At 38.5% G+C, this 14,335-nt stretch overlaps 1 protein-coding gene across 6 annotated transcripts in view; it reads right to left on the bottom strand.

Moving 5' to 3' along the window:
• Positions 1-14,335, bottom strand: part of FRY (FRY microtubule binding protein) — a 177,553-nt gene that overhangs the window by 157,363 nt on the left and 5,855 nt on the right. For 4 of the 6 annotated variants that reach the window (XM_066175971.1, XM_066175974.1, XM_066175972.1 and 1 more), the window contains exon 1: positions 2,259-3,007. The exons of 1 other annotated variant lie outside the window; for it this stretch is intronic. In XM_066175971.1, coding sequence (XP_066032068.1) covers positions 2,259-2,328 — 70 coding nt within the window. In that variant the 5' untranslated portion in view covers positions 2,329-3,007. Of the gene's footprint in view, positions 1-2,258; positions 3,008-14,335 lie in introns of those variants that run through there. One more of the 6 variants, XM_066175978.1, reaches the window with a different exon arrangement.

Below are 14,335 nucleotides of genomic sequence, written 5' to 3'. Positions count from 1 at the left end.
AAAAGCCTGGGAAGGATAAAAGCTGTTTAAACTGATGTTTTAAAGTGCCAGTTTGCATACATGGACAGCATCTCTGCACTGTTAACACTGCAGCAAAATATACACTGTAGGAACCAAAGTTGTTTTGCTTTTAAAACTGTATGAAACTGAGTGAAACTCTTGCTGCTATGTAAATGCCCCAGCATAATTTATGGCTTCTGGTCTTGGGTGTGCAGACACAGCACCTATTCTCTGAAAAACATGCTCCTGTGCATGCATGTGCAGGCTTCCCAGCAGTTTCTCAAGCAAGGGAAGTGTTTTCCTCTGCTCCACCCATCACATAGCAGAGCTGAAGAACGCCCTAGGTTTTTTGAATTCCCTACTGCCTTCTTATCAAATAGTTTGTTTTTCAGCTAGATAGGATACGCTCAGATTTATGAACATACCCTTCCAGTCTGAAAGCTAAAAACCCCCCAGTTGTCAACAAGTTTAAGGCAGCCTACATTCATTCACTCTACTTCCTCTTACACGTTCTTCAGATACAGTAGAAGGGGTGTTTATCCACTAAAAGAATGTCAGAAATATCAGTTATTCATATACTGTTTCAATTTCCCTAAACTAGAACTTAAGGACTTCTAATTTCAGACCAGAAATACCTTTCCTATATTGAAATACTTTCAATATGTTTCAAGATAAAGGAAAAAGAAAAAACCAACACTTTATATTTAATTATACAATGTAGTTGGTTTAATATTCTTTTATTAAACTTATATTAAACTGCTGGTTTCACTTCAAGTTACAGTAGGCTATTACAAAATTAATGCCAGAACTGATTTGATTTCTGCATCATAAACTGACTTGTTTTTCTTCTGTCATAAGCTGTTCCTAGCTTGTTATGAAATATGTGCTGTCAGAATACACACTTATGCTCTCAGTATTTGAATAATATTAGTCCAAGAAGGTAACTGAATCATAAAATTCTCTCCTAGTCCTTGTGGGATCCCTTATTTGAATGAATATGCACTAAATATTTTTGTAGGAGGGAGATAAGCAATGCTGTTTAGGTAATACTATTATTCCCTGGTGGCTTCACACTTGTGGTAGAAAAACAGATTCAAACAAGCACCACAGTGTTACTGAGGTTACAAATGACCTGGAAAAATACAGTTTCTATGGATATCATTTAATGAATACAAGTCTTGCATGTCACACATCTAATACAGTGTTTTGTTTATTTCTTTGCAGGTATAAGGTACTCTCCTTGTATTGAAGAGATCTTGCAATTCTTTTATACTATAGAATTTTTAAATACTAATCTTTTACGCAGACATTACTAAATTATAGATAGTAGTATGATCAGAACCTTACTTCACACGTAGCCAAGTTGGATTTTTCCAGAGACATTGTGTTCTATCTTTTAAAAACAGTTAAATATGGAGATTTAGCACTGTTAATAAAAGCTTCTACAGAGAAGGAATATACTGTTCACATACTTTAACTTAAAAAGCAAATTTCTGCTAGTGTTATCTCATCACCTTACCTAATCTGAATATATTTGCAAACACTGAATTTTATTCAGACATCTTCATTACATAATATTGCTAAAACGTCTATAGAGTACTTGATTTAAAAAGCAGTGGAAATCAGGAACAGCAGTATTGAAAAGACTAAGGCAGACTAAAATGCCATTTGTTTACATTCTGCAAAATCCAGCCTGGATCAGATAAACAGATGGATTCTTTCTGGCTAGAAATATTGCATAAGATTCTGAAATTAAGCATAGAGGGTGGGAAGTGCAGCTATAAGCAATTGATGTTTTGCTTCCCATCACATCAAAATGACTTTCAGAGCTGAAGTGGAATAATTATACTTTGTCCTCGGTGCACAGTTAATAAAAAAACAACTTCTGAGCAATGCCACACCCTTGTGATTAAACATCATTTAAAAAAATGTTTAGATAAAGTCTGAACAAATCAAACAAACATATAGGCAGGAAATGCTGTTTGGAATGCACTCCCTGCAATGTACTGTTAGACCCAGAAAGCAGCCTAACTTCAGAATTCAATCAAGCAAAATCCAGTATAATCTCATTACAGCCTTTGCAGTTAATGAAACCGCTTTAAATCTCTAATATTTTGATTTTTAGAGCCGACAAAAGCAAAAAATTACTTGGTTTATGTAACACAAACATACAGAAAGGTAAGATTCTGTCCTTTAGGTTATCCTAGCTATTTAGCAAGCAATGCGTAATATGAAAAGATTACTCTTCTGCTACTCACTATTGCTCCAGGATTTCAGTAAATATTTGATACTGATTTCAAAGAAGCCTGAATCCTGCTGGCTAGCCATGTCTGCTGCATACAAAGAGGCTTCTATAATTCTGAGCAGCTGAAGTGGCAGGTACTATGCATGTAGATGTGACTGTCACCAGTCAGTGATGTAAACGAGGGGTCAGAGGAGGAAATGAAGTCTCCGCAGATCCACTTCTTCCGTTCATGGTAGGTAAGCTCATTAAAAAAAAAAAAAATAAAAAAAGCTCAACAGCAACAACAAAAACACACCATGAGATTTTTTGTCCTTTGCTCTTCCTTCGGGGCTTGTTCTTAATTCTATCTGAAGAGTATTTTATTCCCTTGCCCCCTCGGTACTCAGTATATTCATTTATTCCATTCCACAAGCGGGCAAATTCCTTCTGGTCGGTGGTTAAGGCATACGCCGCACCACAGCACTTGTTCCATAGGCACAGTTAGAGCGTCTCCCCGAAGGGTGTCTGAGCCGTGCTTTCAATAACGCGCAGCCTGCCCGTCTGGAGCTGTTTTCCCATCAGAAGCCGTCAGCCCGAGCGGATGCACCTCCTCTCGCGAACCGAGGATCAACTTGAAGCCCCACTGAAACCGTCTCTGCTGCAGCTGCAGGAATCTCACACGTACCGCTTGGCTTTAGGGGGAAAAAAAGCACCCTCTAATGAACATCCTCTGCCTGCTCTGGTCAGCTGCTCTCCTTCCGCCTGTTTCCAAGAAGAGCACGCTGAACTATACACAACTGCATCATGCTGCGGTAAAGCTGAGCTGCACCCATATATCTGATTGCAGTGACGTTGGGAAGGAAAAAAGGCTCTCCCTCAGCCCAGTTGCACAAGAGAAGCACTTCCAGAGCATTGAATCCACGGCATTCAGACTGGCTGCTTCTGCTTTTCTTTCACTGCTACAGAAAAACGTGTTGTCATTTTCTCCTTGACACTTTTTCCGCCCCCCCCCCCCCCCTTCACAAAGATGAGAGACAGCAAGCTGAATTCATAACAGCAAGTAAGCCAGAGCTCACTGTTTTGTATTCACCTCTGAAAGAGCCACAGAAAACTCAGTTTGATATCATTTTTATCTTGAATAATGGTTTCTAAAAAGGAACTGAATTCACAGAAGAAAAATGAGGCAGAAGCAACTCACTGCTTGTTAATCTCTATTTTCTACAAAATACTTAATTGCTAGGTACAATTTCCATATTCCTAAGGCTTTATTTCATATAATCACACTACATCACTATGCATATTTTAATGGTAACGAAGAAAAATAAGAATCAGTTTCCAAAATACTTTTTGCTTCACATATTCTTGGTATCATCCTTCCAGATATTATTTCCTGGGAATAACAGAACTCTTTTTTTTTTTCTTTTTCTCACTTAGTGAAATAAATTTCCTGCAGCATTTCATAATTACGGTATCTGAGATGAAACAGAGCTTGTCTACTGCTGATTCTTCTAAAAACTTTGTCAGCAACTGTATTTGCACATTACTTTTAGTTTCAGTATGCAGAATATTTGATGTTTGTATTGGAAACTGAGGAACACAAGGGTCACTGAGACCAAGCTTCTGTGGTTCTCACTGAAAATATGCTAAACGTCTTCTGCAAACATACCTCATCTAGAGATAAGGTTTTGTGTCCTCACTAATGACAGGCTGTTGTTTAAACTCACTTTGTATACCTTCTTTCAGTTCCTAAATGAACCTCACTCAAAACCTGTTTACAACTTTTCATGGACATGAACAACCAGAAATGTTCAGGGTATCTCAGGTTTGATGTCTTCAGCCACGTCAATGAGAGCTGATCAGCTCTTCCTCTCTATACTGTTAATTATCATCCCGGTGCTGTCACTCTGCAAATCCCCAATTTATACTGAGACCCTGCTGTCCCATTTGTACCTCCTTCCCCACCCCTCCACTGACAAAGCCTCCTCTTTGTGCCATCCTGTTTTAGCCAGCACAATCCAGCGTTTTACAATTAAACTTACACTTAACGCCAAATAAGGGAAGTCTCAAGATCTAGGACTGATGACTTTCCACCATCCCACTAATTGATTTTTCATTAGACATCAGACACAATGCCAAGTAGGTTTGGAAGTCCTTATTCATCCTTACAAACACTGCATTAATTCCTATATTCAAGGATTTAAGCAATAATTCCCCCTGTGGTGCTATATCACATGTTTTTCTGGAGATGACTGATATATTAATTTTATTGCAACTCTCTTGTTGAAAATAAAAACAGGAGGTTAATTTGCAAGTAGTTGTATTGCCTAAATCCGTATTAGATTTTATCCAATTTTAAATTAAATCCACACCTTTAAAAATAATCTCCCACCAAATTTTGTTTCAGTCTTGAGTATCAAGCAGCCTCTCTGTTGATGCAGATCATTTTCCCCCCAACAAATCTGTGGTTTATATTTACAGGGCAGAATCTCTCTTTTGATATGATCAACAAAAATTTTATTACCCAGGCTGCAACATCGTATGCCTGCTCTTCCTTGAGTGAATGAGTGGGAAATTAACTGGTTTTTGTAATGTGAATTCAAAGATCTTTGAGGGGTTTTTTAAACATCACAATTGATTTTTTGTTGTGTTTGCATTACTCCTCCTACCTCTGTTCTTCTACAAGGCAAAATGAAAACTAAAGGCAAAAGCATACATGTAGTTAGTGGTCAAATCTTTTTTCTTACTCCATCTCTCAGCCTCACTGGAAACTGGACTCTTTAAATCAATGTTCTTGTTTCAAAGTTGTAAAGGAGTAAGGATGTTTAACCATTTGCTTTTTATTCCTTCATGTAGTCTTACCCAGCTTATCTTTTGTACTGCTGCTGCCAGGAGAATACCAGCTGAGATGGGTGACCTGTTAGATCCATGGGATGCTCCTGAGGATTCCATGTGTCCCTCATAGGCAGAATGAAGAGTTCAAGGTTTGTTGGTTGGTTGGTTTTGGTGCTTTTAAGTAAAAACCTTCAGATATCCCACACAGGCAGTTTTCTTAACTGTCACTATCCAGCTCCTTTTTATTTCTCAAGTTTGACTTTTCGAATCTGCAGCTCTCTCCTTATTTTGAGTCACCGTGTATGAACAGGATCCAGTAACGTTCCTACCATTTGGTCTTCACCAGTTATGAAGTCTAACCAGTCTAACAATCTTCTCTTGACTTTGTGATCATTTGGTGGAGAAATAAATGGGCTATTGCCCCCAAGGACACCTGGATTTGACTACCATAGGTAGACTTTGTGTCTGGCATGTTAATGCCTCGTTGCACTTCCTTGTGGAGTAACATTAAAAAGGCTACAGCTATGTTCAGCTGTCTGTCTAGGAGTGGCAAATCCCCAGCACTTTTTTACCGACTTTCTCAAAAGTGATATGGAGCCAAAGCAATCCAATTCCATGTATGGTAGGCCTTTTTAAAGCATTGCATCACAACATTAATGCAGAATCTCACTGCTCTCACCATTTAGTATTCTTTCTGAAGAACATGTCTATCTATTGTGTTTTTCCACTGACAATATGATACTGTACTAAAAAACTGAAAAGCTTAATGGATGTATTTAGAAAAAGCATATTAAGGAAAAATGCCACCACTCTTAGAGTCTGTATTTTTGGCATCATATGAATGAGTTCATACAGAATGGTAGTAGTTAAGATTTACTTCAGGTTTGATACTTCTCCATTATTCATTCTGCTTTCAAAAGTATCACCCATAACAGAATGCTTCTGAATTTAACTTTTGTTCTAACAGCTTCTTTAAAATTAAAAGTATAATCAATGAAAATCTCACTAATTTCTATAATTAGTCATAAAATATTTTTTTAAAACTTAAATGCTAAATTAAATTTAAGCATTTGCAAGTCTAAATTTGCAAATAAGACATCTTCCATATATAATGATTTTACTCATATTTGGAAACACTCCTAAAACAGGAATAACACACTGAAATGGCAGAAACATCAGCACTCTAATTTAGTGTTCTGAACTTATTTTTGGTAGGCTCACAAGACTAAGAAACTTTGAAGTTACATAGCTTCCACTTTCATTTTTGTTGACATTGCAATATTTACAATTTAATTACATATTCTAGGCTGTGAAAGATAGACAGGCATAAGCATATGAAATCTGCCAGTGAAAGTAAATTGTCTGATGAGGGCCATTACAGACTTAGATATTTACAAGCACAGTGAGCTCCTTTTTTATGATATTACTACATGGGAATTGAGAATAACAGCCACATTTTTTTTTCACCATACAAAACCATAGATTCAAAATGTAAGGCTTCTCGTGTCTGCCATGATGATCTACTTGCTGATTACCATAAGCATTGTTTAAAGTATAAATGTCTGCGTGTAACTCACACTCCACATTCATGACACACTAAGCACCTTCTGTTCTCTCACTGTTTTCTGAGATCAGAGGTAACTAATATCCAGGAACCCTGACCCTGGGCTAATACCCTTCTTAGTCTGAACAGAGTCTGGAGCCGTAGAGTTTCCATGCCCCAACTTTGGGAAAAGGAAGCTGGGAGATGCTGTTCATCAGCATGGCCGGAAGTGTTCTTGTGAGCAGAATGTTGCATGAACAGCTACTGTCACTGCAAAACATCAGAAAAATAGACTTCCAAAGCTTTCACTCAGTGAAGGAACAAGAAAAACAAAACCACATGCTGCTGGAGGTATTCACAATATCTATCTTGAGGCATCCAGTTCAGATGCCTACACTGGGAGGTGAGTGCCTTCAGCATGACACAATAGTTCCAAAGAGTTCCAGTAAAGAGCACAATTATTTGTTCAAAGAAGCCTGTTCCTCCTCACTGCATACATGATACTTAGGGTAACTACTTCTGTAAACTGGATTTTTTAGATTCTTAATATGTAGCAGCATAGGTACCAATTTTGTTTACAGTTTTAGTGGCTACTGTTTATTACAGTCATTCAGGCAGTTTAGTCCTCTATGTTTTCAGCAATGCTTGCAGGAATCCTTAAAAAAGCACATGGAGATTTGAATATAGCAGTCTTGCACAATCTTCTAGGGCTCATTTTAGCTTGGTATGAAAGGGCCTATGTGGATTTTGCAATCTTAACTCTTCAGAATCTGAAGCTAAATGGGAAGAGTAGGTGAAAGCCTCTAAGGGATGACAATAGTAATAAAGCAAATATAGATTCAAATTTTGTCTTCCAAGCAGTGATATGGATACATCCCAAAGCCAAAAGTAGCTCTGCTGAACTACGAAGGTTTTACTGTGCTTGATCTTGATTATGATTATGATTATGATTATTTTCTATGGCTTCATACAATTTTTCCTCCTTATCTTGAGTCAAATACTACGCCCTTTTAGCCAAATAATACTGTATGTTGAATTACATCTATCTCTGATTCCTATGGAATCAGATTGGATTCACACTGGTACAGCTGGAATAAAAGTTTGGCTCTCTGGAGTTTTTCACCTCAGGAATAAGTAAGGGCTGCTTACTAGCGTCTTCATGGTTTTGACATAGTCTAGTCCTCTTGGGCAAAATAAAGCAACCTTACAAAGAGTGATTCCCAGATTTATTTGATTCCAGTGCAGAACACACCTAACAGAAGAAAACAAAAAGGATATTGTCATGTCCTGGGATAGGCTGCATTGCATTCATGATTTCACATTCCCTTCTCTGGGAACCTCTTTCTGCCCTGCTCTTGAAAGACTGTGCTAGCTTTCAGATGGATGCTGGTCATAGCTCAGTGGTATTCCAGTGCCTAAATATAGGTGTCTAGCATGATTATAGATACCCTAAGGTATGGGAGCTATTCACAGAGACTGGCAGATATGACATCACACATACATTAGATCCACATTAGCTTTATTACTGTCCTCTGCTGAATCAAAGATCAAAACTGTAGTATCAAAACCAACCAAATTTTATGTACTATGATGTCCCATGTATTAACAAGGTAAAACAAACATCTTGCTATGGTCCAAATTAAAAGTACAGAGTGACAGAAAGCACTCCACATAATAAGATTGCATCAAGGAAATCTCATTCAATATGATAATCTCTAAATAAAGTAATAAAAATCCTTCTTGGTTTATGTCACATTAGTTTTGCCGCACCATTTTGTTTTGCCTCCTGTTTGCAAGTGACTGTTCACCTATTGCCACCTAGTGATGGGAAGCAAAACAGGCAGAAACAAGAGAACGGTAAATCATGCATAAGGAATGCATGTTTACATCACAAACTGTGTCAAAATGGAAGGCAGCAGCATTGAAATGAAGCACGTATTTGTATTTCCGAAGCAAGGGCATCAGGCAACTTGGATACAGTTATATAAAATATTTAAACAGAAACTTAGAAACGTATTGAATAGTATTTAATAGAAAAAAATAATATATTTTCATAGATACATTATAGATTCACACATTACCCAGCTCTCATCCTCAGCTTGTTTAGTGAATTAATTTTAGAGTAATTAAATAGGTCGTAAGCAGTTCATGCCTAATCTATGAATAACAAATGATAGCTAGGCATTTTGCAGAGGATTAATTGGTTAGTGGTGAAATAATGCCTTCAAGATTCAAAGTACTATTATTCTTCCCTTGAATTTTCTTTGGAGCTGTCAAACTGACATGTCCTCCTAGGACTCTCTAATTCACCTCTGAGTTTCTCCCTAGCTGTACAGTGTCTGGCCACCCAGGAAGAATTTTTATTTGCCCAGACTTACCATACACATGCTAAAAATATACCATCCTGAAAGCCATTAGGCAATTTCCACCACTACCACTGGGGCAAAGACTCAGGCTACACTGATGCAAGAAATACTGCTGTTCATATCAAAATGCAGCCTGTGTCCCACAAGGACAGACCAGAGGCATCAGGAGGCACAAAGAATAACTTAGGCAGTATTTTTTCTTGCTCTTCACCTGAAGTTTCCAGGAACCATCCCTAAACAAGCTGATTTCCATTACTGAAATCCTATAAACTGCTTCTCTGCTCAGTTTTGTAACAAACCCTTACCTGTATTTCAGAGACAAAGTTGTATGTCATACTCTCCAAACATCCTAGCATGAGGTGTCAGAACTTCCTCATTTCCAAACCACCAGTGAAGGTGACTCTGATTCTGGGTGCTTGTTTCAGAGATGAAATGGAGTAACTGAACCCCACCCACACAGTCAAAGTATAATTCGTATTTGCTAATTTACTCATAAGAGATTGGTACCAGGTCTAGGACAGAGGCAATCCAGACTTTGTGGCTCTCTCTCTTTTTCCTCAAGCTATTACACATATTTCCTCATTATACAATGCATAGACTGAACCCCCAAATACTGTAAAATTTAGGGCCATAATAAGTCATAAACTCCCTTTCCCCATTCCCTTCTGTCATGCAGTTGTACGTCTTCTACCCTCCAGGAAACTCTGTGGGAGGGCAGCGAGGTGGAAGCCAGGAAGGGGAAAGGCCTGGAACATGCCCATTGCTAAATATTTAGAGTCATGGAATGGTTTGGGTTGGATGGGACCTTTGAAGATTGACTATTCCAAATCCCTGCCATGGGCAGGGACACCTTCCATTACACGGCATTGTTCGAAGCCACCTGTTTGTTCCTACAGGGTCTCCAGGGATGGCTCACAATTACTGCATGTTACTGCAGCTGAGATCATAGGAGTTCTCAGCTTTGCTCCTTCTCATTCTTGTGCTCAGACACACCTTGAGATTCCAAGCACAGCTTTCCCCCTGTTCTGCCACGGAGTTGGGGAAAACTCCCTTTTCCCTTTTCTCCCCAGGCACGGAACCTGCCTTGGGAAAGGAAAAGCTCCCACCTTTTCAAATAAGGGCCCGAGATGTGATGGAAAGCACAGCAAGACACACAAGGAGGGTGGGTGCACCCCCCTGGAATGGTGAGCTGATGCCAAAACTAAGGCACCCCTGACCCAAACAAACTATATCAAACACCTTGGTTACATCTCCCTTGTAGAATAACCTGTCCAAAATATCAATTTTCCACAAGACACCTCCATGTAACATGTGGCACGTGCACAATGTTTTCATTGATTATCTAATTAGAAGGTGGAATTCTCAGTGCAGTAGCTCCAATTTGTTCTCTAATACTAATCTATCCCTCAGACAGATCTTATCTCAATGCACTTTCTAAGTCTGATTTTTAACACAAATGTTTTCTTGAATCTCAAATACATTTACAAATATATTTTCTTTCTCCTAATTCTGCTAGAGCAGTTCCTAGAGTTTTCCCTGACTTTTAATAAGATGGTCCAGTGACAGGCTAGTTGCTTACTTGTTCTTTTTTTAAACTTTCCTTTCCATTCTCTCATTCTGCCTTTAATTATTAACACTTCTTCCTTTCTGGCTGACCTATTTGATACACACACCTCAATGTTATTCTGCAGAAAGTATCCTTCTGCTCATGTCCCTTTTCTCCACTAGAAACATCAATCTTAGAAGGTAAGTCAATTTTTCACTTCTCTCATAAAATAAGAACAAAAATGATGGAAGGATTTCAACCTTCAGCTTCCATCTACTATAGATCAAGATGAGATGGACATGGGAATGTGCTACATTTGCTGCCTCTTACACCTTCCTATCAGGTATCAGGCTCTGCTCGATATCAGAGAGAGGGTCAGACCAGCCAGGCTTCGGGTCTGAGCTGGTACACGTGTCCCTGTAAGGCAAACACCTCCAGTCTCCTCAGGTGGGCCTTATGTAAGTAGTGTCCATTCTGAATGATTTCAAAAAAGGCTACCCCTTGCAACAGCTGCTTTAGAATTACATGGCTGAAACAGGGAACCTGAGCACCATCAGATTTAGCTGGCCATAGGTTACTTACCAGCTTTTCAAATTATGAAGTATCAATTTGTTTGTAACACTACTATCAATTTTCCTTCCTTGACATGTACTTCCCTGACATGTACCACCACAAACAAGACTGTACATCCTCCAGGACTCAGGCCCCAGCTATGAGTGATGTGCCTGGAATAGCTGGAGCCTGCTCATTACAATATAAGAGGTTTTTTCTCATTTTACTCAGAAGTGGTAATAAAAAGTTCAGGTTCAGGGAGCTCAGATCAGTGCTACCTCCAGTTAGATGAGGGAGCTAATGACTAAGCTAGATAACATCAGCGATTTTTAAAACTTTTTTGTTTCAAGGTGGGAAGAGGTAACACTTCAAAAATCAGGATTATCCCAGAAGTCATGCCAGGTGGTAGACCAAAAAATAATTTTTTCTTTCCCTGACTGTAGGTTATAAACAGGACATGCATATATACTTCTTAGATCACTTGATACCTTTAATAGCTAGGTTGTCACCATGACCTTCATCCCTGTGAAAATATTTCTGAATATCCAAAGTAAACATAAATAGCTGTCAGCAAAAATCCTCATGACTCAAGCCACTGGCTACTTTACAGCAACTTTACATAAATGACTACAGTGCTGTGAGGTACTGTCAGGAACAATTAGGTCATACGATTTTACACTGAAATTTCTGATCACATACATACTTTTGAGTTACAACTTCTGCCTTATTGCTCTCCTGTTATTATTCAAAATTATTTTCCTCATTCTTTCAAGAATTGATGCCAGTAAACCATCTCAATCCTAAACAGATGTTGAAGGGAATATGTCTTGTTTTATGTAGTTTTGAATTCACTTTTTATATAACCCTCCTAGGCAAGCACTGGTGAGACACAGCATCTGGAATTTACCATGTAACACCCTTAACTTGCACAACAGTGTGTTTAGATGCTGGCTAGATAGGAGACAACAATTTGGATTAAAAAAACCTCACTGATCTTACATAAGAATGCTTGTTCTGACTTGCAAATTTATTTTTATAATGTTTTTTAAGTACTGGGAAGCAAGACACTTCTTTTTTTTTTAAATTAGAACATTATCTGTAAGTATGTATTGTTTCATTTTTTGGAGTAATCTGTGCCAGGAGAGATCTCAATTTGAGAGGTAGAATCTTTCTTTCCTCCTTTTTTCCTCCCCTGAACATGGTACTTTTTAACTGATGAGCACTTGTTTGAGGGCTCTCCCTTGCTGTGGTGAAGGTTTTTCAAGAGAAAAGCTTTGATCTGGGCACAGGCAATACAAGAGCTCCAGCACTCTCCAACTTGCTGCTGTTCTACAGAAGCACAAGTGTCCTCACAGACACCAAGTTAAATATATGGCCAGCCTTTATAACTGGTCTTTTATATCCTTCAGAGTTCATCCCTACCTGCTAAACCAAAAAATGTCTTGGGTCTCCCAAAGACTTAAGGTCTAATACAGCTGCCTGCTTATGTTGTGAAATGGTAAATGACCTTCTTCCTGTTTAAGAGGGTTATGTTACTCAAGGTTTCTTGCATGCTACATTTGAATGGAAACTGCAATTTAGCAAAAAAATGTACAAAACAAAATATACAATCTGCTTTTTATTAACAAAAAAAAAAAAGAAAAAAAGAAAGTACTTCAGGCTCAGTATACAAGGAAGAAAGCACAAAAAGATGCCACATTTTAAACTGAACGGTTTCCTAGAAAAGGGAGCAATAATTATAGTTGCTTTAAAGACACTTAAAATGATTAATGATTTTGAGTCACCCCAGCCTAGATTTTCAAAGGCATTTAGCTTCTGAAACACCTAACAGTTGCTTTGGATATTATAAAGTGACTAATCAGAATAAGTATCAAACTCCCATGTACTTGTTTGTCCACTGCATCATCAAAGGCTTTGAAAATCTAAACTCATTTTTTAAAAACTTATTAAAATTAGCAGATCTTATTCTCTCTTCTCTCCTTTTTTTTTTTTTTTTTTTTTTTTTTTTGCCACATCAGAAGAGGAAAATAGCTCTTTCTTTTTCATTTCTGGTTTGGCTTCTCAGCTGTGAAGTGAGATGTAAAATATAGGATATATAACTGAAAACAATCCACTGAGAGAGAATACTTTTATTTGAATATGGAGCTTAGATCTGGAAAAAAATCCAGTTAAGTTTTATAGCAACCTAATTCAAAAGGGAATGGTGATCATAAAAAAAAAATAACAACTGGGATTCACCTGCTTTGAAATCTTTCAGTGTAGCTGCAGGCAGTGCTGGGTGTGGAACCTGAGCTCATGCTCAGTTGGGTACCAGTGCCCAGTGACACTGAATCCTCCCGACTCACGCTGGGCTCCAACGCACGAACCTTGCCTGAACTCTTCCACAGATCAAGGGAGGTCATCGCTAGCTACTGACTAATTCAGTGAACTAAAAACGTAGCATCAGCACAGGCAGAGCTCTTTATAAAATGGAAACTTCTCCAAGAACAGAAGGATACTTCCCCCCCATCTGATAATACGAAAGATTTCACCCAGAGTGTGTTTTCTTGTTTGATTCAGCTAACCTGAGATTGTGCTACTGTTCAAAGAGCTGTGAAATTATTTTGTCCCCCCTCTTTCCCCCACGATTTCCATCAGGTCTCCTTGTGCAGGCACTACTTAGAAGCAGAAGTTTGATTTGAGTAGTGGGGTTCGTCTTGGGGCTACAGTGTTACCTTCCCTACCTTCAGTTCAAATGAGGTTATGAGCATCCCCACAGGTCAACTCAGTGGAAGCTGATGGGTGTTCAGGTGAGCGAAAGAAGCAAAGGAAAATGACACTTCTAAATTGAAAAGAAAAAAACCAACCTGTTTCAAAAAATCAGAGACATGCTTTTCATAGCGATTACGTGGTTAAATAGCTTTCCCAGCTGCTCATCTGCATTTACAAACACCTATAAGAGGCACTTTTACCTATAAGAGGCACAGCTTTTTATAGTAAGAACATTCTTCCAAGCCACTTTTCTGGCTGAGCCCTCACTAAACTTTGGGCTGCTGCAGGAACAGATACATTTTGGCTCTAATTGCAAGAAGCATGGTCAGAAAATGAACTTAAATATTTAAAAAGCCAGAACGGACAGTGACAATTAGTCTTTGTAGGATGATAACTCAAAGTTACTGCATCTGTTCCTTCTAGACCCCTGCTGTGAGAAAGGAGCAATGCTAATGCTCATGGAAGTTCCTTCCCCCATTCCTTCTGCAAGTATCAGGAATGGAGGCAAGCAAGGGAGCTTA

Source organism: Chamaea fasciata, unplaced genomic scaffold, assembly GCF_029207755.1.
Source record: "Chamaea fasciata isolate MVZ Bird 193981 ecotype frontalis unplaced genomic scaffold, bChaFas1.0.hap1 SCAF_2, whole genome shotgun sequence".
Classification (NCBI taxonomy): domain Eukaryota; kingdom Metazoa; phylum Chordata; class Aves; order Passeriformes; family Sylviidae; genus Chamaea; species Chamaea fasciata.
Note: the sequence above shows the minus strand (reverse complement) of the source record. Positions and strands in the feature narration are given on the sequence as shown.